A 26,767-nucleotide genomic window follows, 5' to 3' on the forward strand; every position below is an offset into this window, starting at 1 on the left:
CAAATGGGAAAAGAAGAAGTAAAGCTGTCATTGTTTGCAGGAGACATGATACTATACATAGAGAATCCTAAAGATGCTACCAGAAAACTACTAGAGCTAATCAATGAATTTGGTAAAGTAGCAGGATACAAAATTAATGCACAGAAATCTCTTGCGTTCCTATACACCAATGATGAAAAATCTGAAAGTGAAAGAAAGCACTTCCACTTACCATTGCAACAAAAAGAATAAAATATCTAGGAATAAACTTACCTAAGGAGACAAAAGACCTATATGCAGAAAATTATAAGACACTGATGAAAGAAATTAAAGATGATACAAATAGATGGAGAGATATACCGTGTTCTTGGATTGGAAGAATCAACATTGTGAAAATGACTCTACTACCCAAAGCAATCTACAGATTCAATGGAATCCCTATCAAACTACCAATGGCATTTTTCACAGAACTAGAACAAAAAATTTCACAATTTGTATGGAAACACAAAAGACCCCGAATAGCCAAAGCAATCTTGAGAAATAAAAGCGGGCCTGGAGGAATCAGGCTCCCTGACTTCAGACTATACTACAGAGCTACAGTAATCAAGACAGTATGGTACTGGCACAAAAACAAATATAGATCAATGGAACAGGATAGAAAGCCCAGAGATTAACCCATGCACATATGGTCACCTTATTTTTGATAAAGGAGGCAAGAATATACAATGGAGAAAAGACAGCCTCTTCAGTAAGTGGTGCTGGGAAAATTGGACAGGTACATGTAAATGTATGAAATTAGAACACTCCCTAACACTATACATAAAAATAAACTCCAAATGTATTAAAGACCTAAATGTAAGGCCAGAAACTATCAAACTCTTAGAGGAAAACATAGGCAGAACACTATGACATAAATCACAGCAAGATCCTTTTTGACCCACCTCCTAGAGAAATAGAAATAAAAACAAAAATAAACAAATGGGACCTAATGAAACTTCAAAGCTTTTGCACAGCAAAGGAAACCATAAACAAGACCAAAAGACAACCCTCAGAATGGGAGAAAATATTTGCAAATAAAGCAACTGACAAAGGATTAATCTCCAAAATTTACAAGCAGCTCGTGCAGCTCAATATCAAAATAAAAAACAACCCAATCCAAAAATGGGCAGAAGACCTAAATAGACATTTCTCCAAAGAAGATATACAGATTGCCAACAAACACATGAAAGAATGCTCAACATCATTAATCATTAGAGAAATGCAAATCAAGACTACAATGAGATATCATCTCACCTGGTCAGAATGGGTATCATCAAAAAATCTACAAACAATAAATGCTGGAGAGGGTGTAGAGAAAGGGGAACCCTCTTGCACTGTTGGTGGGAATGTAAATTGATACAGCCACTATGGAGAACAGTATGGAGGTTCCTTAAAAAACTAAAAATAGAACTACCATACGACCCAGCAATCCCGCTACTGGGCATATACCCTGAGAAAACCATAATTCAAAAAGAGTCATGTACCACAATGTTCATTGCAGCTTTATTTACAATAGCCAGGACATGGAAGCAACCTAAGTGTCCATCAACAGATGAATGGATAAAGAAGATGTGGCACATATATACATATACAGTTTTTACTCAGCCATAAAAAGAAATGAAATTGAGTTATTTGTAGTGAGGTGGATGGACCTAGAGTCTGTCATACAGAGTGAAGTAGGTCAGAAACAGAAAAACAAATACCGTATGCTAACACATATATATGGAATCTAAAAAAAAAAAAAGGTCGTGAAGAACCTAGGAGCAAGACGGGAATAAAGACGCAGACCTACTAGAGAATGGACTTGAGGATATGGGGAGGGGGAAGAGTAAGCTGTGACAAAGTGAGAGAGTGTCATGGACATATATACATTACCAAATGTAAAATAGCTAGCTAGTGGGAAGCAGCCGCATAACACAGGGAGATCAGCTCTGTGCTTTGTGACCACCTAGAGGGGTGGGATAGGGAGAGTGGGAGGGAGGGAGGGAGACTCAAGAGGGAAGAGTTATGGGGATATACGTATATGTATAACTTTGTTATAAAGCAGAAACTAACACACCATTGTAAAGCAATTATCCTCCAATAAAGATGTTAAAAAATATATCTTAACTCTGTCATATATTGTCGATACTCTCACCAGTTTGTCATCTTTTCTTTCCTTTTCTGTATGATGTATTCTGCAATATAATGCTTTTAAGTTTTTATGTGGTCAAGTCTATTGTTTTCTTCTTAGTTACTGCCTTTGACGTGAAAGTTTAAAAAGACCTCTTACAAGCCAAGATTATAGAAACAGGCACTTGGTTTTTTTTCTCTTGCTTTTAAGGTTTTATTCTTTGTGTGACTTTAAAATCTACAGGAGTCTGATTTTCCCCAAGTTTTTATCTGAATCCCCAGTAATAGTCTTGTTTAGTTTATTCCTGAGTGATTATATATTTTGTTGTTATTGTGACTGGGATCTGTTTTCCCTTCATCTGTTTCAAACTGGTTATTGCTATTTGAAAGAAAAGCAGTTGATTGTTGTATGTCTTGTGTGACTTAATTCTCACATTAATTTTTTTTTTGCTTTATTTGCTTGAGATTTTAGAAAATAATAGTTTTCTCTAAATTCTAATCAGTTGTAAGAGTTTTCCAATATCCAAACCTCATTTCTGTTTTCTTTTGTTGGATAGAAGTTCCAGAACAATATTGAATAATAGCAGTGATGGTAGTCACTTTTATGTTTTCTGTGTTTAGCGAAAGTACCTCTAATGTATCATTGTTAAGATCTGTGCTTGTCATTCATTTCAATAGACCATGTGGAGGAGGTACTTCTATTACTAGGATATTAACTGTTTTTATCAGTAACAGATGTTGAGTTTTCATCAAAAGCCTTTTTTAGCATCTAGTGAGTTAACCGTGGGATTTTTCTTTCTTCCTTTTAGTTTTAGTCATAGATTGGGTAATGATGTCATCCTCACATTCCTAGAATAAACCCTTTTGGTCATGGTGTACTGTTGCATTAATTTGCTAATATGTTTGGAATTTTGTGTGTATTAATAAATTTAATTGGTATTATATTTATGTGTACAGTTTTTGACAGGTTTTACCATCAGGGTTATGAAAGTGAATTGGAAGCTTTGTATTATTTTTAGCATAGAAATTATCTATTCCTTGAAGGTATGACAGAAATCAGTTTTAAAATTACATGGATTCAGTGCTGTTTGGGGGGAATAGTTATTAGACAACTGTTTCTTCCTCAGTTATTATTCAGGGTTTTTAATCAGTTTTGATAATTTTGTTTTCTAGAAAATTGCCCTTTTATTGAGATTTTCAAATTTAATAATGTAAAATTATTACATGTATTCTTTTATACTTTAAATTCTTCTGTATCAAGAGTTTTTGTATCTTTTGTTTGATGTTGCTTATCTGTGTGAATATTTTGGGAGGAATAGGTTTGATAGATGATTGTCTATTTATTTGTCCTTTTTTAAAAGACCCAATTAATGGATTTTAATTTTTAATTCTATTGGGGCTTGCATTCTAATTCATTAATTTTTGCTTTTAAATTTATTTATTTCTCAGAATTTCTTTGCATTTTTAAAGCTCTTTAGTGTGAATGATTAATTTGTGTATTTTTCCCTTTTTTCTGCCTTAATAATAAAAGCATTTGCAACAGGAAATTTTTTTCATGGGATAAGCTTTGGCCCTGTCTTCTAGATTTTGACATATGAGAATTTAACTGAAATTTCTGAAGAGTTTGTAATTGTAGTTTTAATTTATTTTTTGCCTAAGATTTATTTTTAGTGTTTTGCATATTCTGAGTAGATTTTGTATGTTTATTATTTTGTTAATTCTGAGTTTATTTTGTTATGATCAATGTGGCTTATCCAGTTTCTCACTGAGGAAACTTACTGAGATTTTCTTCATTGACTATCTATGATCAATTTTGATAAGTGTGCCATGGACTTTTAAGAAGAATATGTATTATCTGTAAGGTATATGTAGTTTGATGTGACATATTTTATAAATTCCAAGATGTCATTGATTATAAGACATTATCAATTTAGTGACACTTCTAAGGAATAATTAAAATGTCTATTACGTTTAGTAAGCATTATAAGATGTATCCCAGTTTCAGATATGTGGGAAAAAATAATGATTAAGAGTCTTATCCTCCAAATTCTTATTCTGAGAGTCTACTGTTTTTATTAAATTCTGAGAGAAGTGTACTAAAGTTTTGTTCTTTTATTGTGTTTTGTCTATTTCTCCTTGTAGTTTTAATTGACTTTATATTTTTGTATTTCAGTGCTTTATTATTCCATGTAAAAAGGTTCATGACTTTTTTGTGGCGTCTTTATTGCTTTACTAGTCTTGTAGAATTTAATGCTTTTTAAAAAAATTAATTAAATTAATTTATTTGGCATGTGGGCTCTTATTGGTGGCATGCGGTATCTAGTTCCATGACCAGGGATCGAACCCGGGCCCCCTGCATTGGGAACGTGGCGTCTTAACCACTGGACCACCAGGGAAGTCCCAGTGCTTTTTTTTTCTTAATACAGCTTTGCCACATCTGCATTCGTTTTATTTGCATCTACCTGGTGGATTTTGCTGCCCCTCTACTTTCAGCTAATGTATGTCATCTTGTTTTAGGCGTTTCACTTATGAACAGGATTTTTAGCTTTTACCCAATCTTAGGGTTTGCCTTTCCTGGGAATTTTTCTCTTTTATCATGATTATGTTTAATTTATTCCTGCCACCTTATTTTGTGCTTTCATCTCCTTTTTTTCCTTTTTGCTGTATTTGAATATTTCTTTCATTTATCTCCCCTTCATTCGTATGGAAATTTTACTATTTTTACTCTACTAGTGGAAACGTTTAAATTAAAAATATACATGTTTAAGACTCACAGATATAGAAAACAAACTTGTGGTTACCAAAGGAGAGAGGGAAGGGGGAGGAACAAATTAGGGATGTAGGATTAACAGGTATAAACTACCATGTATAAAATAGATGAGGCAACAAGGGTATACTGTACAGCACAGAGAATTATAGCCATTATCTTGTAATAAACTATAATGGAGTATAAATTGCAAAAATACAGAATCATTATGCTGTACACCTGAAACTAATATAACATTGTAAAACAACTATACTTCAATAAAATATATATATATATAAATGTTTAAACCTATTTATCAATGTTAATGGGGTCTCTATGAAAGAAAAAAATAAATTTTACTACTTTTTTTTATTACTTTCTTCTCCAGACTCCATCCCCCAGGTATAGAAATCTATAGCTTTATAGATCCAGAATGTTTTTACGTAGTGACATTTCTCTCTCTCTCTCTCTCTCTTTTTTTTTTTTTTCTGGCCATGCCACAAGGCTTGTGGGATCTTAGTTTCCTGACCAGGGATTGAACCTGGATACCAGCAGTGAAAGTACCAAGTCCTACCAAGTCCACTGGACCACCAGGAAATTCCCTGAAATTTCTCTTTTAACTATAGAAATTGGCAGTAAACTTCTTCACCACATTCATAATAATTACTTTATACTTAACTGTTCTACTGGTCATTCACTGACCACTGTCTTCTTATTACTTCTTCCCATTTCTTAATTCTTTATTTTGATTCATTTTCCAATTGGTTGAAATATATTTTAGAGCATTTTTTTTTCAGAATGTGGTTGGTATAATTTCTGAGTGATTTCTTGTCTTAAAATGTCTTTAGTTTCTGTTGTAGGGAAGTGTTATATGGCTCTGATCTTTTTTTTTTAATAAGTAATTAATGTTTTCCCCCTCCTTAAGTTTTTGTTTTGTTTTGCTTTCATGAATTGTTGACATCTTGCTAGGTTAGGTCTGGGTGTGTGTGTGTGTGAAAGCTGTGTATGTAAATCTATATTAAATCCTTTCTGGTACTTAGTGAGTTTCTCTGGTGGAAAGTCTCACATCTTCAGAGATTTTCTTCAATTTTTTTCTTTGATTTTTGGCTTCTTTTTCATCTGATCAGTTCCCCCTGACTATAGCTCCTAGTTGTAGCATGGTTTTAAACTTCCTTTCTGTTCTAAAATACCTAGAGATATGTCATGTTTCTACTAGACAGTGATTCTCAGTGATGGTGAAATTTGATGAGAAGGAGACCTTATGAGTAGTGGTCTTCCTCTGCTGATCTCTTTTTTTATTGGGCGTGGCATTTCACCATTCTATATTGGAATTTTATCTCATGAGAAGGAAAATCGTTTGCTTTGGTTAGGTAGCTTTGTCTGAGATATGGGTACTGTGAAGTTGCACATCATTTTAGCCTTTGTTTGAAAAGTTGTTTGATACAAAATTGTATTCACTGCTGTCAGGTAGGACACAAGTGACATTACATCTTGATGTATCTTTCCAGAGAAAAGAAAGAAAAAACAAAAAATACCCTACCACTGTATAACAATGTATATTGGATCTCCTAAACTGTATTTCTTTTTATTTCTTTCATAATTTTCTGCTTTTTTTCTCTTAGTTTAGGGGAAATTTCTTGAGTTGATATTCTGTATGATATTCACTAGTTAGGTTTACTGCAGTTTACCGTCTGCTGGTTACTATCTTCATTGGGAGTTTTGTTTTGGCAATTGCGCTTTTCTCCTCTAAGAATGTTCTTTTCATATTGCTCCGTTTTGTTTGTTTTCTGACCACACCACGCTGCATGTGGGATCTTAGTTCCCCGACCAGGGATCAAACCCATGCCCCCTGCAGTGGAAGTGCAGAGTCTTAACCACTGGACTGCCAGGAAAGTCAGTTGTTCCTCTTTTATGATAGCCTGTTCTCATCAACGTGGCAGTCTCAAGTCCCATTGAGATTTTTTTGTTTTCTCCTGTTTGTGGCAATAGCTCTGTCTCCTGAGAGGCTGCTTGTCCTGAACACACGGATGGGTCCACTCCTTTTGAATTGCTGGATATTTTTATATCCAGTGATTGTCCTCTATTGTGTATATGTTTGAAGGGATATTTGCATACGTTCTGTAGCTGAAATAGGTTCTTTAGAAATTGTGTAGGCCTCTGTACAGTTTTTTATTCTGGAACAGGCTCCCTTTGGTAACCCAAAGCCTGCTGGTAGAATCCCCGCCCAGTCAACCTAGTGCATCTGCCATCGCAGTGCCCTACTCCACTCAGCAGGCTTCCCTGCAGTCTCAGAGCTGTGCTGTAACCATGGGCTGCCTCCAGTCTCTAGTGACACCACCGGAGACTCGAGTAGATTCAAATTTGTCCTCCTGCTTCAACCTCCAGCTCTCGGCCAGGGGCCATTTGTGAGGCTGGTTTGTGTTTGTGGGTTGCAGAATTGAAAGCAGGGAAGTTGTTTTGTGATCCACTCTGCTCTACACACATACTCTGCTGAAGGCTTCCAAAGCATAGGACCCCTCTTTGGAATCCAGGGGTGATATTTAGCCAAACTGGACCACTTGTGGTTGTCTAACCTTTCCCCCCACCCCGTGTATTTTTGTCTCTACCTGAAATACTTTCTTCTTAATCCCCATTTCCATCTGTGGAGATTCTATGTATCATTTACTTCCCAGCTTAATGCCACGTTTTTCCAGAAACTTTCTCAGATTCCCTCCACCATACCGTGATCACCCCTTTGTTGTATGTTCTGCTTTATAGTCTAGCTCTCCATATCTTTGTCACCCCCTTTCCATATGCATTATGAGCTACTTGAGTTTGGGAACCATGTCTTGCTTGCCTTTATATGGAGAAATATTAGAATGAAGAAGTTAGAGGAAGCCAGGTTTGAGTCCCCATTCAACACTTACCATGAAACTTTGGACAAGTAAGTTCCTTAACCTTTCTGAGTGGATGTTCTCCTCAAGAAAATGGGCATAACAGTAGTACCTACCTCATGATGCTGTTTTGAAGATTAAATGAGATAACATAGCACAGTGAACATTGAGATAAATCTTAGTTTTGTTTCTGTACCCCTTACAGCACCTAGCTCACGTAGCATCTTATCCACACAGGCCTTCAGTTCATGGTGACTGAATGAACGCAGATCAGAGTGCTTTTCGCAAAACTCACTTTTGGGTTGAGTCAGTGGCAGAGCCCAGGAAAGAATCCGGGGTTCCTGAGTATCTTAGACACGTTCCCACCTGCACCTGCTGAGTAAGTGGGTCTTCACATGCCTTTCATAAAGTGTCTAGAATCGAGGAGGAGGGATTTGTTTGTTTTTGTTTGTTCATTTGTTTGTTTAACAAACTGTAGCCTTGCTATAAGAGAGAGAGAACTCGGTTTGGTTGGTTGGATTTTCAAATAATCAGTTACTTTCTTGTCTGGGTTGAAGTTTTAGAAAGAAATAGCCACAAATGGAAGCTCAAAAGAGAAGCAACATAGTGTTACGGTGGAAACATCTGATTCCAAGTAGAGTTTCAGATGGTTGTTGATTGTTAAGTCCTCCTCCAACATGCTCCACAAACCCACCAATCAGCGAATGTGCTAATTCTATGGGTGGTTCTTCCTCTGCTGTTCTTTGGTATGCTGAAGGTGGCATGTCATCTCCCTCTGTCAGATTCTTGTCTAGTAAGGTAGGAAAATCTCTTCCTTGATTATGTAGCTTTGACTAAGCTGAGGGATGTGATTATATCTTTTTAGTGGAAGGAAACTTTTATAATTGCATCTCTCATTGATTATTACACTTGTGGGCGGATGGGTAGAAGGGCGGTAAACACTGTGAAGTAAATATGCCTTCTAGGAAATTCTCCTCTTTCATAATTTACCTCTAGGCCTGCACTGCCCCCAGTCTTGGAAACTTGCTGGATATGATGTACCAGGAGCCAGCACGATGGTGCTACACATTCCAGACATTTTCTTTTATGAGCCGCCTGAAAGTACAGTTGGAGCCCTTCCCTGAGAAACTCTTAGAGGCCAAGCAGGCAGTACAGATCTTTGAGAGGTCTGTATACAGCGACAGGTAAGACCCTGAGCCCTCCAGCAGTCACAAGCTCTGTGCTTAGCGCTGCATGTCTTCTCCTCTTGCTCAGACTCTGCACTGCTCTTGTCATTGAAAATGATACTTGAAAAAATTGTCTTTTTAAAGACAACACTATACAGATTTGTTCAGACTTATAATTTCACAGTTACCATATATGTCAAGAAAGGAGACTGTGTTTTTCATAATCTGAATGCATTTAATTTCTCACATTGGCACTGATTATGTTTCTTTATTCTTTTCTAGCATAGAAGCAGGCGGGTAGCTACCTAGTATAACCATTACATGCTAAAAGGCACAGAATAGACACTTAAGTAGCAGCATATGTTCTAGGAAACCAAATGAATCAGTGGTTGGTTATCACCTGGGAGAAAAAAGCAGTCGGAATTAAAATGTGTTCCTAAAATGATAGGAGAAATAAATTTATCCTTTTTTTAAATTCTTCAAGAAAGGATTTCTGAGTAGAAATAGCAGACTTGTAAAATTGGCTTCTATCTTGGATTTAACCTTTTTTGACCCTTTGTTGTGTGGCAGGGCTTATTGTTGGCCAGAATCTGTAAGAGACATCCAATCTCTTACAGGTCAGACGAAGAGCATCATCCTGACCACCTGAGGGAGTGAGATGAGGAGTCACTTTTAATGAAAGCTCGCAGATAGCTTGGGAATTCAGCCCGTCTGTTCTAGAGGAGCTAGTCCATCTATGCTCTGGAATTCCTGGTTCTGCCACAAAACCAGTCTGTGACTTGTGTATAAGCCATTTGAAGATGAAGTGAGGGTGCCTTAATCTGGACATCACTGAGGGTTTTTTATCTGAAGGTTATGAATGACCTCTGTCAGTGTGAAATGGTGGCATGATGGTCTATCTTAAGCCCCTTGAGTTATCAAAATGGAAAATGTTGCATTTTTATTGTCCACTCACTTCTGAAAACACTAGATTGGTTACCCATTTAATTCCAAATTAGAAAAACTAGCTCTGCTCCTTAGTGCTCCCATAAAGCCTCCTGGAGGGAAAAAAATAAGAATACATTTGTAAATGTATTGTGATTTTTTTTTTTTAGACATAAAAATCATTCAAGATACGTAAAACAAACCCTATAGACTAGGCATTCCTTCTCTGTGGACCCCAAGAGAGAGCCTACTCTTTATAAAAGTGAAATATGTGAATTATAAATGGTTGGGCTATAGATTTTAGTTCTTTTTCAACTGTTGGATATCCTACTACCTATTTTCCTTTCCCCTCTCCCAAGCCATGCCTCTTGAATTAGGAAGATGCATTACATATTACTACCTGCTTGGAAACATTCACCATCTTTTTTTTTTTTTGGCCTCGCTGTGCAGCATGTGGGATCTTAATTCCCTGACCAGGGATCATGTCCCCTGCAGTGGAAGCTCTGAGTCTTAACCACTGGACTGCCAGGGAAGTCCCTACCATCAGTCTTTTGATTTCCAGCCCTTTAGTGAGATAGACATGTGAGAGACCCCTTAGAAATAGAATACTTTGTTTAGAAGGTACAAAACCTTGGGACTTCCACTCCTTTAAACATTTATCCATTTATTCATTTGCTCAGCACAGATTTGTTCAATGCCGCCTATGTTTAGGCACTGGACAGCAGCAGTAAGCAGAGCAGACCCAGTCCTTGCCTTCACGGTGACCTTAGTCTAACAGGGAACTTTGAGACTGCACGTGTGCTTATGTGTGTTATATGTGTTCCAAAGGAGGAACATGGCTTGTTTGGGAGAGTGGATGACAGGGAGGGAGAAATCTAAATCTTTTCTGTTTGAGTTGAAAGAAAATAATAGCATGTGGTTTTAGAGCAGGGACCTTTATGCCTAGGTCCTTAAGCTGGTTCTTCCCTGCAGCCCCTGCATTCGGGCTGCAGGGTTCCCTCCCCTCAGCAGTCAGCACCACGGCCTTCTATGCCCTCTTGCCCCTTCACCACCAGCTCTGGAGAAATAAAGAAGTGCTCATCTTCAAAAAAGGCGAGGGCCCTTTTATAGGACTTATTAACAGATATTTACTTTCTCTTTATAAGATCTTAATTTCCATGTTACCTGTGAAGAAGCTGAAAACATTTTTCAGATACTGAATTAGAAATTCGCCTCTTTTCTTTGTTGCCTTCAGCTAGGCTTTAGCTAAGCCATTCCAGACTGGAAGAGTTGACTTCTGGAGCTCCCAAATTAGTGCCTTCATAGCCTAATGATGAAGTAGTTACAGTGACAGCTAAGGTGTCTTGAGTACTATGTGCCAGTCACTCTTGTAAGCACCTTGTAAGTATTACATACAGTCCTCACAACTCTGTGAGTTACGTTCAACTGTTATCTTTGTACAGAGGAAGAAGCAGGCTGAGAGTTTGATGTCTTGCCCCTGGTGACACAGCTAGTGAATTTTGAAGCCAGGCCAGACTCAGGAGTGTGACTCTGCAAGCCATTCTCTTATTGCAACACTCGCAGCCTTGCGGTGTATACTTCCCTGAGCCATTCATAGATAAGGATTCTGAATTTCATTTTCCCAGAAGTAGCCAGTTGCTGAGCGTTGCCTTAGAAACTGGAGTTCATTGTTCAGGATGTAAATTGTGTTTTGTATCAAGATGCCTGAGGTTTGAAAGCAGAACTGACCCTCCTGACATGATGGTTTCTAGTTAACTCTTATTTCCTATTCACCAGATCCTCCTTTAGTTATGGAAGTAAGCAAGGGGCAAAACTAGTTTGGTTTTTAGATTTAGCTTTCTTGTATCTGGATTAGAAGCTCAGAAGCGGAGGAAGCAAGAGCTTATATGTGCTTGCTTTGGAGGAGAGTCTGCTTTCTTGGTAATACTGCAGTTAGTAGGAAGTGCATTTACTGCTCCATAGGTGACACCGTTTAAATACAGTTCCTGCTCTACTTCTCAAGTAGGCAAAAAGTTGGCTCAGTAGCCTGGAGACTCAGAAGGCTTGAGTCCTTAAATTAAAAGTGGTGGGTGCTTTATACTAGATTGGCTTTTTGTTTGGGGGTTTACTTGCAGTAATAATAAGGAAATCTTAAAAGTTTGAGCTTACATGCAAGTTTGAGTTTACATGCACCATTTGCTATATGTTTTGACTGGTTTCCAGCAGGGAAAATTGTTAGTGACCAATGATATTCTCTTTCAGTGTTCCTTTTCTTCCAGTGGATTAATCCATCCAGAGAGCTGTGATTTTGGCCTCTGAAGTCTAAATTCTATTCTCATCTTAGTGTTGAGCAAGGAGGGAGAGACATAGGTGAAGAATTCAGATTTCTTAAAGATGGGAGAGGAACTAGAAAGGTTAAGTGTCAACTATACTTCAGTTAAAAAAGAAAAAGAAAAAAAAGGATTGACGAGGAGCTAGAAAGATTAAGTGGTTTGGACAGACATGGAACAAGTTGGTTATTGATTTTTTTTTTTTTTGCTTCTCTCTTTCTTTGGCCTTTCATTCCCTTTCCCATTCTCCTCCCCTCTCCCCATCCTACTTACATTTCCAATCAGGTATATCTTTGCAAAGACTCTTTTTGAAAATGGTTCCCTCAGTGACATCGAATGGCATATCTATCAGGACTGGCATTATTTTCTCCTGCAGGAGTTTGCCAGCCGGCTCAGATTACATGGCTTCATCTACCTCCAGGCTGCTCCCCAGGTAACACAGAATTTAAAGCCTTAGACTTTAGGGCCATATGAAACTTAAGAGGTGATGTTCTCTGAGCCCCTGATTTTCCAGTTGGAGAAGGTCGATTGTGGGTATTACCTGGAGCACGGAGAGCAATGGATGAGTACCCTCCCATCCTAGCGTGAGCACCCACAGGCTTTCTGAAGCAGAGTGCTAAAGCCAATGCCTGTGTGTAGAAAGTGTCCTTCTTGCTGTAGCAACCACACAGAGAAAATTGGGCTTTATGTTTATCACCAGGGTCTGCAGGTTCGACCCTCTGATCAGCTAACCTTGTAGCCAGTTGCCTCAGCTTTTCCTTCCCTCTAACTGGGTCATCAGAGTCTGTGATGGTCTTGGTGGTTTCCTGAATAGCATGTCAGGAGGAGGAAAAGTGTTTCCTCACCTCATCCTGATACCATCCTAATTTATAGTCTCCTTTTGAACCTTAAGGGTGCCACTGGTAAGGCAAGATGGACTGTGGAAGTTGCATCCCATGACCCTCTGACTTGGACCGTGGAGCCAGCCCAGCACACAGTAGGGTGATGTTATGGCAGCAGCACTGGAGTCTCTGGAGACAGCAGTGGTCCTTAGCTCTGCCAACAGGCAGTGACCGTGCGCAGGCCCTGGAAACCTTTCCCCAGAGGAGTCCTTGTCTGTCAAATCCAGTGTCTCAGGCTAGTGATTTCTAAGGGCTCTTCTGGAGTGGGAGTCAAGGCAGGGGTTATTTTTTGAGGGATGTGTTGTTCTCACCTTTTTAGACAAATATCTGACATACAGTCAAATGCCAGATATACCACATTATCTTAGGAGGGAAAGCTCCCTTCAGGCTAGAGGCCGTGCTTTTAGAGACAGGACTGAGTCTTGTGGAAGGGGGAAGGCTGAGAGCAGATTGACTGATCAGAAAATGGGTGGGAGAGCCCCAGTTGCACAGGCTCACAGGAGCCAGAGACGAGAGGACCGGATGGAAGGGCCTGACCAGTTTGAATGCCTTGGGTGTGACAGGGACCAGGTATTGGGGCTCTTTGTGTCAGGAGCTTCTGAAGATTGTGAGGCAGAAGCTAGATCATAGGAGGAAATAAAGAGATTACACGGAAGTAAATAGAGTCTCAGGTTTAAAGTGAAACTTAGCTAGAGATGCAGTGAAGCCAGAGGGCTGAGAACCTTCTGTGAAAATAATGAAGCTGAAAGTAGCTGCCTTGCGTATTTATGACTTCTTGCACAGTAGTCTTCATTGCCTGGGAGCAGGAATAGAAGAGGCCAATCATGAGGGTGACTGTACTGTAGGGGCAGGGATTGGTGTCAGTGATTAGGGGAAAAGGAGACCCCTGCCAAAAGGATGGTTTGAAGTAGCTGAGTGTAGGGTTCAGGGTGAGAGGAAAATCCTGGCTCCCAGGAGGGCTCATGGATGAGTAAGAGCATTGTGGACTTGAACTGAGTGAAGATTGTGGTTGGATTTTGAAGAGGTGACAGGTTTCCAGTAGGAGTTCATGGGATGGATAGTTGAAAGCAGAAGTAGATTGAGGGGCTAAGCATTAAGAGAAGAATTGAAAGTACTGACCTAGCCTTTTCCTGGTTCCTAACCTAACCTAACCTAACCTGCTGGGACACTGGGACCCAGCAAGGGAAGGAAGAACGTCTTCCTCACTTCTTTGTGTACTTGGAATGACTTTGTGAGAAGAGACAATGATGATGACAGTGGTGGTGGTGACTGTTATTTTTATGGTGTGGCTGATGCATCTTTTTGGAGAGACAAATTGGGGTATTTCAGCTGGGGTAGAATAAGGGTTGAAGGATTACTGCAACTTGATGGTAGAAAAAAATAGCTTATTCATTTTGATATTGAATGGGGATTTTGGTGCTATTTTGATGGCATTAGAGCCAGGAACCAGGAATGTCGATATCCTTCCCCTGAAGTCACCACTGACCTCTTCTGTGAGACCCAAAGGGAACTATATCTAAGAGAGAGCAGAACAGAAGTGAAAACATCTCTGTGTAGAAAGCTGTGCAAGTGCTCAATCCCCTGGCAGATGCTACGTTTAGAGCTCGAGGGATGGGCTCAAGTAGGGCCTTTTGCTCCTTCCCACCTACTCTCCCCTAAATTGTAAAAAGCAAGCGAGCCAACAGTAAAAAATCAGAAGAGAAATGGCTGGGCCTCAGTGCCCCATGGAATCGGGAAGAGAGAGTGCAGCTGGCCAGTGTGCCTCCAAGAGCCAGGCCGTGTTTGCAGTCTGGACACAGCGTGCTGCAAAGGCCTGGGAACAAGTGGCACCTGGATGCTGGGCTTGAGAAGCACAGCGGCCAGACCCACTAGCAGTCACTGTCCAGTTGCTGTCTCTGACTTCAAGCAGTCTGAACAGCAGCTCTTCCGGCGGTGAGGATGCAGCGGGCAGGGGAATGAAGGGGCAGCTGCCATTTCCAGCTGCACTGTCTTTCCTATTCACATTCAGTATGTCCTCCCCATGAGGACTGAGGTAAAGAGGGACCAGACTAAAGCACTGTCTGCACAGGTTTTTTTTTTTTTAAAGAACTTGTTGTAACCATATCAGTAAAGCAACACTTATGCCAAATGCTCAAAATAGAAGTTTACCTAGGCTTCTGGAGGGAAGAAAAGTTTGCTCTATTAAGCAAATTAACAGTGCAAAGGGAAATGATAGCCCAGTTTAGCAGGCGAGACTTTAGCATCAATGTTTGCCTGCCAGCAATGAATGAATAATTATAGCTTTTATAAAAAGAATTGCTCTGCCCTGTGTATAATTGAAACCATAAAGCCACATTCTAAAAACTACGCATTTTCATTAATTCTGATAATATTTTTCTCTCAGGAAAACTAGGTAGCTTTGCTATATTTAGAAATCCTGAAGCTACCTTGCTGGCAGGAATGTGAATTGGTCAGCCTCTAAGGAGGCAGCTTGGCAGCCTGTACCAGCAGTGCACATACTTTTGACCTATTAATCATGCTCCTTGGAATTTACTCCATAAATATGCTCCCACATGGGCAAAATGGTTCATGTGCAAGGCAACATTGTTTACAATAGCAAGTTATTGTAAACAGCCCAGTAGTCATCAGTAGGGACCAGTTGAATAGATTATGCTCCATCCATGCACTGATCAATTCTGAAGTCATGAAAAAGAACTAGAAAGTACTATGCTGACATGTGACAATCTTCAAGACATATTGTTAAGTAAAGAAAAATAAGAACTAAGTGCGTGGTAGGAGACCTTTTATATGTATGGGTTTTTTTTTAAAGGTGGGGTTAAGAATGTGAAATGCGTGAATCTCTCTGAAAGTATACAACAAGTCACTAACACCTGTCATCAGTGGGGTGGAGACTGGGTATCAGGAAGTCAGTGGTGTAAAGCTGTGTGATGGGCAGGCAGGGGAACAAGGGGAGACGTCTGGAAGCAGTCAGTGATGAGGATGCCAGTAGGGGCAGGATGACCGAAGGAGAAAGAGGAGGTTCAGAGCCAAGGAAAGCAGAAATGGAAAAGAGTCAAGTAGGAGCAAAAGGCCGATAGAGATAGTCTAGGTCAGAAATGAAAATGTTCAGTGAGTATGTGCAACAAATATTTATTGACCACCTGCTCTACCAGGCCCTGCGCTCAGCCCTGAACCAGACGGACTCTGGCCTGCCTCCTGGGTCTCCCCCAGTCACTGTGCCCTTAGAGCACCCTGTGCAGACCTCCCTCTGTCACCTGATACAGCTGAAATACCACTGGGGGTCTGTGTTTGTCCAGGGCCTAGCGTAGCACCTGGCTCGCAGAGTGGTGCTGAGTAAGCTGGTACCAGAGATAAAGGCAGAGCCCTGCCTCTTCCGGGAAGCGCCTCTGACTGCCTAAGCCCAACTGCTGCCTCCCTTATCTGACCGCCACACTTAAGATCCAAACCTCCCAGTTCAGCACTTGATTTGCTATTTTGTGTATGTCGTTTTACTTGTTATCTAACTAGATTATAGAATCCCTAGGACAAGGACTTCAACTAAGTTTAGAGCAGTTCTTAATTCAGGGGAAAGAGATGAAAAGGGGTAAGTGCTAAAAGTATTAACATGTTAGATCTGTGTTAATCAGTTTGAAAAGTTGGACATAAGATCATAAATGAAATGTGTTTATATGATTTTCTTTCCTTAGAGGAAAGATGGGACAAGAGGGAAACAGCAAAGACTCTGCATCTTTAGGGCTATTGTACCCTACGTTTGGGGATAAAGTTTACATTTGGGAATAAAGTTTAAATGTTTGAAAGAGAGAAGTCCTAAATCAGTGAGTTAATCTACTTGTTCTTCCCAGGACAGATGACATTGAATAATAAAGCATTTGCCAGGGAGAGAGAGGAAGGAAGGCAATTCAGGCAAAGCAAACATTCAGAGCAAAAGTTTTGAGATGTGAAAGAGCTTGATCTGTACCGCAGTCAGGAGGCCAAATCTGGCTGAAGCCATGGGTCCAGGGGAGGAAGGAGCTAAGGAAGTTGAAAGTGGAGAGTTAGGAGGGGTGGCCAGACTCTGGAAATGGCCTTGTATGACCAGTAAAGGAGAAGCTGACATTCCCTGAGCCATTGTGCTTCAAACTTTCTGATCAGAGTGAAATTATGCACACTCTGGAAGGAGTGGAGGATGGAGAGTTCGTCTCAAGCCTCACTTTTTTTACTTCTTTACTTTTGACCTATGCAGAATTTGCATTGTGCCCCGGAGTGAGTGTTTGATATGATATGAAAGAGATGTTTCAAATTACTTACCCTTTGGTAAATATGATGTTCCTCATACTTCCTTGAATCCGGGCTGAAGACGATAAGGACCCTGTGAGGTATTTTAAGCAAGGAGAGTGATACCGTTACAGTCAACCCTCCATATCTGCAGACACAGACCCCACTGATGTGGAGAGCCCACTGTCATTTCATACACATAAGGGACTTGAGCAGCCTTGGATATTTGTATCCTCAGGGGGTCCTGGAACCAACCCCCCCTTACCACAGATACCGAGGGACAACTGTATATTGCGATACTCTGGAAGGGTGGACTGAGCAGGAAAACTGGGAGGAAAGACAGCATTTGCCAGGAACTTGATGGGCTCCCTCTGTAAATCTTCACAGCAACCCGTGGGATTGATGAAGGGGGAGGAAATGGAAGCCCACAAAGCTTGCCCCGCTGCTGCCTGGTGAAGACGGGAATTTAACCCTGGACTTTGAGACTTTAGGGCCTGTGCTCTTTCCACATGCTTCACCGCTTCCGGGAGGCAGGGAGCCAGAAGGCGCTTGCTCGTAGTCCAGGTGAGAGATGATGAGGCCTGACCAGGGCAGAGGTGAGAGAGGCAAGGTGAGAGCCAGCTGAAGAGAGATTAAAGAGAATTCGGTGACTTCCTGGATGTGGCTGGGAGGAGGAAAAAAAGGTTAATTCCAGGTTCCCAGGGTAGATGATGTTTGTTATTAACCTGTGATTGAATAAAAAAACAAGGCAGCAGAAGCAAAGTCTTAGTGCTAGTGCCCAGGATAGACATGGCAAGTGGGTCTGAGAGCACCCCAGCTTCTGTAACAGCTGAAATAACCAAAGAGCTCAGCAGATCCTGGGGATTGTCTTTCAGGTTTGTCTGAAGAGGCTACACCTGAGGGCCAGGGAAGAGGAGAAAGGAATTGAGTTGGCGTATCTTGAGCAGCTGCATGCTCAGCATGAAGCCTGGCTTGTCCGCAAAACAACCCCGTAAGTGGAGAAGAGAGCAGCAGTGGACAGAGGCCTGCCTTCCTGCAGCCAGTCATTAAAGTATAGGAAAGTTCAACATGCAGCCCCTTAAGCAGGTTCAGAATGTGCTGGAAGTGGTTGGAATTGTCAAGCATTATCCAAATCAGAAATTTAATATTGGATATAATCTATATATTCCAGTAAACTTTTGATTAGATTCTGTTTCTCCAGCTCTTTTGTTTTTTGACATTCCCTGACTGACCGTGGTGATTGATTATGATGACATAGTTGGCTCAGGGTAAAGGGCTGAAAAACTGTAGAGAAATTGTCAATGTACTAAGTTGACATTCCTAGTTTCAGCCTTTCCTCCCTTCAGGCTTGGTGTGGTGTCCATTTAAAATGTTTGAGGCTCCGACCTTCAGTATCAGTCTCAAGACTAAAGAGGAATTTCAGCCTCATCTTCCCAGCCAACTTTATGGAATTCTTTTTCTAAACTACTGTTTACATGAAATTTCCTTAAGAAGGTATGTGACCTTAGATCTGTTCTGAATTATTAAGACTGGTGAGTATGTGAAACCTGCCATCTTTTTTCTGTTCCCTAAATGTTCATGCTTCTTATAGGCTCTGCTCTGAGGCTCTGCTGAACATTCCAGTGCTGGTATTGGATGTCAATGATGATTTTTCTGAAGAAGTAACCAAACAAGAAGCACTCATGAAGAGGGTGGGGAAGACCTTAACTCCTGCTTTCTAGTAGATTTCCTTTTTTGCGCTTTTATTGCTTCAGACTTCAGTATGGGCCCTGTGCATTGTGCCTCACATTGCATTTCACACCCCAAAGCCTGTGGGGCCTTGTAGAAGTTAGTAACATAATCCCTGTTCTCTAATATTTTGGGCCAATAACTGTTAAATACTTGACTTGTAATATGTGCTTTCCAGCTGACTCCCTCCTCTAAGGTATTCTAGAACTAGGGAAATGAGACTTCTGGATTCTATCCAGCTCTGCCACTTGATACTGTAGGACCCTGGGCAGGTCACATTTCCTTTCCATACCTATTTTCCCTTCCTCACAAAAACTCATGGGCTTGGCTACATATGCATTATGGATGGACTATTGTGTAGTCTCCTGAAAATGTGAAATTAACTTTTGGTTTTTCTCTTTCCCACAGGTAAACACCTTTGTAAAGAATCTATAACCAGTACCAGGATGTTCTAGCTGTGATCTGGGCTGTCTGACTTTTTGAAGCCAGAAGAATACCAAGTCACCCACCTTCCCATCCCCACTCCAATCTCCTTTTACACCTAGAGTGCTCTGACACTCAGGGGTTAGGTTTCTATTACCCTTGGACCCTGCCTTTGTCTTCCTTTATATCTCAAGGACTTCTTAAAGTCTACATTTTTGTGGATTTTGCTATCCAGTTGTTCATTTATTTCAGCGTGTGTCTACTGGTGCCTGCTCTGAGCTCCCCTCTAGACTGGCCATTTTCACGTGAGAAAAGTCTTTGCTTTTCTTCTTCTTGAATCCTTCACCAGCCAGACTTCCCTGTGTGTTCACTGGCTCCTTCTGACATGCCAGGGCAGGAGCTGCTTCTAGGACCCCTAACCAAGCTCTGCCTTAGTCATGAAGAAGGGAAGTAAAGTGACTCAGGAGTGGGTGGATGCTCAAGTGTGAGTCCCCAGAGCCAGGAAATGGAGCCCAAACTCCAGGAAGCTCCTCTGTCTCTTCCCATCCAGCACTCTTGGTTTGGGGGATGGGGTGGGGATTTAGACCTTTGTCTTAGAGCTGAAGAACCTGGATGAAAGAAAGGGAGGGAAGGAGGGAGAGAACAAATCATGAGCCTAAAAGTTCAGCATCTGATATTTAGGGTTCGGTCATCCGGGCACTCTGGCCTGCTCCAAACACCTGACCCAGTGAGTTTCAGTTGACCTTAATGGAGTGAATCTGTCTATGCTGGAAAGAAAGAAAATAATTTTTTGTGCTGCACTTCAAGCTTCAAAGACAGTTTATTGTTAAGAGAGAAAAATACATGGCTCTATAGAATGGAAGTGCTTCATTGAAAGAAGACTGCAGATCCACGATTCACCGGGATTGGAATTCCTGCTCTGAGCCCTTGACAGTTGCACAGGCCCGCAGGAAAATGAATGAGCTTGGGACCCAGAGTGTCCCAGGAGACAGAAACCTGGGTTTCCCTTCATGCTTGGGAAAACGAGTGTGAGACTGGTTTCTAACAACTGTGGGATGTTTTGAAATCGCACGGCATTTCTTTATCCTACTTTAAAAAAAATTTTTTTTTTAATTTATTTTTGGCTGCCTTGGGTCTTCATTGCTGTGCGCGGGGGCTACTCTTTGTTGTGGTGCGCGGACTTCTCCTTGTGGTGGCTTCTCTTGTTGCAGAGCACAGGCTGTAGGTGCGCAGGCTTCAGTAGTTGTGGCTCGCGGGCTCTCTAGAGCATGGACTCAGTAGTTACGGTGCACGGGCTCTAGAGAGCAGGCTAAGTAGTTGTGGCGCACGGGCTTAGTTGCTCCGCAGCATGTGGGATCTTCCCGGACCAGGGCTCGAACCCATGTCCCCTGCATTGGCAGGTGGATTCTTAGCCACTGCACCACCAGGGAAGCCCCTATCCTGCTTAAGAAAATGTTAACAGCTTTACTGAGATGTAATTCACATACCATACAATTCACCCATTTAAAGTGTACAATTCAGTAGTTTTTAGTATAGTCATAGGGTCGTGCAACCATCGCCACAATCAGTTCTAGAATGTTTTCATCACCCTCAGAAGAAATGCCACACCAGCTGCTGTCACTCCCCCACAATCCCCACCCACATGCGCCCTGCCCTGGGCAATCACCAGTCTACTTTCTATCTCTACTGATTGGCCTATTCTGGACATTTCATATAAATGGAATCACATACTATGTGGCCTTTTGTGACTGGCTTCTTTCATTTTAAGGTTTTCAGGCTTCATCCAAGTTGTAACACGTATCAGTACTTCATTCCTTTTTATGACTAAATATTTCGTTTTGTGACTATACCACATTTTGTTTATCTATTCATCCATTGAGGCACATGTAGATTCCATTTTTTGACTATTAAGAATAACACTGCTATGAAAATTCATATACAGGTTTTTGTGCGGACGTATGTTTTCATTGCTCTTGGGTATATACCGAGGAACGGAATTATTGGGTCAAATGATAACTCCACGTTAACTGTTTGAGGAACTGCTAAACTTCCAGAATTCCATGTTACATTCCCTCCAGCAATGTATGAGTGTTCCACTTTCTCCACATCCTTGCCACCTATCATTTTGATTATAACCATCCTAATAGGAGGAGTGAAGGCGTATCTCATTGTGGCTTTGATTTACATTCCCTTAATGGCTAACTATGCTGAGCAAAACTTTTCATGTGCTTATTGGTCATTTGTATATCTTCTTTGGAAAAAAATGTCTACTCAAATCCTTTGTCCATTTTTTCCAATTCTGTTATTTGGCTTTTTATTGTTGAGTTGTAAGGGTATATATTCTGGATACAAGTCCTTATTATGTATATGATATACACATGTTTTCTCCCATTCTGTGGGTTGTATTTTCATTTTGATAGTGTCCTTTGAAGCACAAAAGTTTTTTATCTTGATGACATCAAATTTATTCTTGTCACTTATCTTGGCACCATGTCTAAGAAAGTTTTGAATAACCCAGGGTCACAAACATCTCCTATGTTTTCTTCTGAGATTTGTATAGTTTTAGCTCTTACATTAGGTCTGTGATACTTTTTTTGTCTTTTTTTTTTGCGGTACGCGGGCCTCTCACTGTTGTGGCCTCTCCCGTTGCGGAGCACAGGTTCCAGACGCGCAGGCTCAGCGGCCATGGCTCACAGGCCCAGCCACTCCGCGGCATGTGGGATCTTCCCGGACCGGGGCACGAACCCGTGTCCCCTGCATCGGCAGGTGGACTCTCAACCACTGCGCCACCAGGGAAGCTCTATGTGATCCATTTTGAGTTAATTTTTGTGTAGAGTGTAAGGAAGGGATTCAACGTCATTCTTTTGCATGTGTATATCCAGTTATTCCAACACCATTTGTAGAAAAGACATGTTGAAAATCTGTCCCACTTGTTCTTGTGTTTATTTGCTGCTTCAGGCTTTGGACAAGACCAGGGATGAACACAGGGTATTCGGTGTGTTTTGGAAACTCAATGGTTTTGGTCCTTTAGCTTTGAGGGGCCTGAATGTTTCATTCCCATTTAAGTTTCCAGGAACCACTAATGTAGAAATCACCTGTAAACCCAGAGTAAGAGCACTAGGCCCCCACCCTTCATTCATTTATTCAATCATCAACAAATATTTGACTCTCTGCCATATGCTAGGGACCAAGGAGATAACAGTGAACACAACAGAAGGCAGACCTTGTCCTCACCTCACAGAACTTGTCATCTAATGGAGAGGGTGATAGACACTGAACAAGTATTGCAGGTGTAGTGACTGTTTCAAAAGATGTACAGGTGTACCGTGGGGGCCTATAACAGGAAGAGCCAACATAATCTGGGATAGTCCCCTTGCAAAAGTGACATCTATTCTGAATTCTGAAGAATGAGTGGGGTATTTAGGCAGAGAAAAATGTTGTGTGCCAAGGCCTTCATGTGAGAATGAGGCATTAGGCCCAGACTGTCAAAACTTGATGAGGTTAATGAGCTTATCATTTAAGAATATCCTCCTCTCCACATTCTTCACTTAGTCTTCTAAAGTCTGAAAATCTACAAATTCAGCGTTTCTTTCCATTTGTAAACATTGCCTTTAGAATGTAACTGTTCTCTAAGATAGTCAAAGCCATCAACAGTCTCACCTGGGTGAAATAATTTGCCATTTTCCAAATTGGTAGCTGAGCTGGTCTGGCGAGAGAGAGTACATATTTAATGAGATGTAGTTTGGGACTTTAAGGATGGAGGTGGAGGTAGGTCTGGGTGAAGTGTTTAAATATGGAGATTAGGTCTGCACTGGCAGGCCAGTCTGGGTGGGCTGTTCTCACTCTTGGATTAGACGGTCCCCCAGAGTCAAATAACTGGGATTAACACATTAAAACAGCTACATTTCTTTCCCGCTTACGATGTGGTAAAACCTGCTGTTCTAGAACCAGAATAATTACCTTAATGGGTTTATAACGTGGATTGAGGCTGTGAAAGTTCTCAAACTCTCAGGCTTTTAACATGAAAGGAGAAGGTGAAGTTTCAGGTGAAAGAGGCTGTTTTATATGCAAATGCGAGAATCACTGGGAAAATGAAGCAATAAAATAACATGTATTTTAAAATTGAAAGACTAAGCTTCTTCAGCCCTCACTTTAAAGAGTAGGCAGTTTAAATCTCCGGACCACTTTCTCCTTTTTTTTTTATAAATTTTTTTATTTTAGTGTTTATGTATTTAGCTGTGCCGGGCATTAGTTGCGGCACACGGGATCTTCGTTGTGGCATGCGGGATCTTTAGTTGCGGAATGCGAACTCTTAGTTGCAGCATGTGAGATCTAGTTCCCAGACCAGGGATTGTACCCGGCCCCCTGCATTGGGAGCATGGAGTCTTAGCCACTGGACCACCAGGGAAGTCCCTACTTTCTCCTTCTTGGAACTCTTTCCTTTGTTGGTCTCTTCTGGCTTTTCCACTACTTGGTGTCTCCCTTTCTGTCTCCTTGGCTGACTCACCTTTGTTTCCTCTCCTCTAAAGTGTTGGTGTTGCCCCAGGCACCCTTGGCTCACTTCTGTCTTTACTCACTCCTCCTGTTTGTGGTCTTGTATTTATTTTCTATTGTTGCCGTATCAAATTACCATAAAGGTGACTTAAAGCAGTACAGACTTATTATCTCACAGTTTTGTAAGTCAGAACTCTACCATGGGTCTCACTGGGTTAAAATCAAATTATCAACATGGCTGTGTTCCTTTCTGGGGGTTCTAGAGGAAAATTTGTTCCCTTACCTTTTTTGTCTTCTAGATGCTGCCCACATTCCTTGGCTTGTGGTCCCTTCCTCTTCAATGTTGCATCTCTGACTCTTTCATCATCACATCTCTCTCTGACCACAGCCAGGAAAGGTTCTTTGCTTTTAAGGGCCCACTTGATTACATTGGGCTCATCTGGAGAATCCAGAATACTCTCCCATTTCAAGGTCTTTAGCCTTAACTACACCTGCAAAGTCCCTTTTGCTAGTAAAGTAACATTCACAGGTGCCAGGGATTAGGTTGTGGACTTTTTCTGGCATGGGGCAAGCATTTTGCCTTGCACAAATCTCAAACACTGTCAAGGTGTGCACTATTAACATGGGGTGAGGACTTTTAAAAACTTGGAAATGTTATGGAAAATGTGGATCATTTGCAATAGCGTAGAGAATAGTACAGAGAACTCCCATATCCCTATTGCTCATGTCATAATCAATCAGCCTAAGATCACTGGGAACAGACCTGTATTTTGACAAAAATCAGATTTATTAACTCATTGAAATGAAGGAGACCACATACCAGAGAAGCTATGGGTGTCTCACCAAACAGGCAAAGAGAGAGTTATAGGACTTAGGGTAAGGATAGAATTTTGGTAAAATTTAAATGAAGCAATGTTTTGATAGGCTCAACCCAAAGCAGGAGTCAACATCTGGTCTGAACTGCACTAAGGAGAGGTTCATTTCCTTAGGAAGTGCAAAGTTAAGATAAACATGGAATGTTGTGCTCAGAAGCCCCTTATCTGAAGCTCTGAACCTGGTTTGCAAATCAAGACTGCTTCCCTGGGAATTCCCTGGCAGTCCAGTGGTTAGGACTCCGCGCTTTCACTGCTGGGGGCATGGGTACGATTCCTGGTTGGGGAACTAAAATCCCGCAAACCATGTGGTAAGGCCAAAAAAGAAAAGAAAAAAAAAAAAACAAAAAAACGACTGCTTCCCTGTGTCAAGGTGACTTAGATCCTCCTGGCAACAGAAGGATGATTCATTTTTACTGATAAAATTTCAAACAGCAAAGTTTCTGATGGTCTATGATTTTAGAGAACAAGGTCTCCCAGTGAGTCGGAAAGCAGTAGTCACACAAAAAAGGGGGTGGTTATGATACTTTAGCTGCAGTGTGCCCTTAGGAGGAATATTGTTTCATAGTAACTTTGTAGCTAGCCTAACCTATGTCTGTCCTCCCAGCCTGATGAATGGCAGGGCAGCTTTTTCTTCCCCTGAACATGAGCTAATTTTTACTTTTTCACCCACTTCAGTTATCTACTCATAGCCAATTTTGTTTCATCTATAGCCTACCCACCATTCTCAGATGATTTTGAAGCAAATCACAGACAGGAAGATGACTTTTAAAGCTACAGCTATATTGACCTCTGGATGTCATTACCTGGGCATCCCTTATGCTCAGTGTGTACAAGACAGAGTTTTCAACCCCACCCCCACCTCAGCCAGCAAAATCCGTTTCTCCTGCTTCTCCATTTACCCAGTTGACTCACTAGAAGCTTTGGAGTCATCTTTGCCCCTCCAGCTCTCATTGTCCCCTCCTTTTTCACCAAAGTCTACCTTTTCATCTCTGAAATCTCTCAAATCTTCTCTGCACCTCACTTTGTTTCTCTAGTTGCAGGTGTAGTGGATATTGTGGTTGACTCGCCAGCATTCATTCACTCTACCTGCTGTGTCAGGGCGCTCACAGGGCTCCCTTCCCGGTATGGGCGGCCAAAGCCAGGAGTGGCTGGAACGCCCACTCACCGGCCAAGCCCCGGCCAAAGCCCCGGCCAAAGCCCGCCCATCACTATTACCACTAATCGTCTCTTTCCTGAGATGCCTCAAATAAACCATGAATTAAAGACCTGTGGTTGCTTTGCAAAAGAACAGCTTCAGGTCGGGTCTCAAGACCCACCCCTGCCACCAGATAGCTGCCCCTCAGCCCTTCCCGTGTGGAAGTATCCCAGCTGCCATGTTTTTATAACCTCACCTCCCACCACTCATTCCATAAACCCACAAGACTAACCTAGGTTCCAGAATACAACCTGTGTTTCCCGCATAATGCGAGAATGCTTTTCTCTCCCTCCCTCTCACCTTTTCCCCACTCTTTTTTAACTGGAAGACCTACTTATTCTGCCAGTCCCAAGAGTGCTCCTCCTCTCTGTGTGAGGCTCTTCCCTCTCCCCTCACACAAGCATCCAGGCTTTGTGCCTTGGACCCTCTGCTTATTAAACTATGCATCAGACCTGAATAAAGTTGTCTGGAGGTACCTCTCCCTCCTGGGCTTTGCCATCCTCAACGCAGACCATCTTAGTCACTTAGCACAGTGCCTGACATGTATCTATTTATTGATATTTAGTGAGTGACTAACAGAGACTTGCTAAATAAATGAATGTTGTAACCGGAGTCATGATCTGCCCTTTCTCAGGTCACTGGGTGTGAGAGCTCCATATCACAATCATCAATGTATGAATTACTTTCCAAATGTTAAGCACTTTGAGGATATGCAAGAAAATTATAGGTCCAGACCCCCCCCCCCCGCGTGTCATCAAAGGGAGCCGAT

The 26,767-nt window shown here is 41.4% G+C and overlaps 1 protein-coding gene across 5 annotated transcripts in view; it reads left to right on the forward strand.

Moving 5' to 3' along the window:
* The window catches only part of DGUOK (deoxyguanosine kinase), a 35,923-nt gene extending 16,267 nt beyond the window's left edge, over positions 1–19,656 (forward strand). Inside the window, exons 3-7 of one of the 5 annotated variants that reach the window (XR_003431179.1) lie at positions 8,746–8,933; positions 12,434–12,581; positions 18,159–18,274; positions 18,630–18,777; positions 18,875–18,953. Coding sequence is in view for 4 of the 5 variants with exons in the window: in XM_027099153.1 (XP_026954954.1) it covers positions 8,746–8,933; positions 12,434–12,581; positions 18,159–18,274; positions 18,875–19,004 (582 nt within the window). In the remaining variant the exon portion in view is untranslated. Of the gene's footprint in view, positions 1–8,745; positions 8,934–12,433; positions 12,582–18,158; positions 18,275–18,629 lie in introns of all 5 variants that reach the window. The other 4 variants (XM_027099154.1, XM_027099153.1, XM_027099155.1 and 1 more) reach the window with 4 other exon arrangements.
* Positions 19,657–26,767: the final 7,111 nt, after the last annotated feature.

Source organism: Aethalodelphis obliquidens, unplaced genomic scaffold (genome assembly GCF_003676395.1).
Source record: "Aethalodelphis obliquidens isolate GAN/ISIS:26980383/991018 unplaced genomic scaffold, ASM367639v1 scaffold128, whole genome shotgun sequence".
NCBI lineage: Eukaryota > Metazoa > Chordata > Mammalia > Artiodactyla > Delphinidae > Aethalodelphis > Aethalodelphis obliquidens.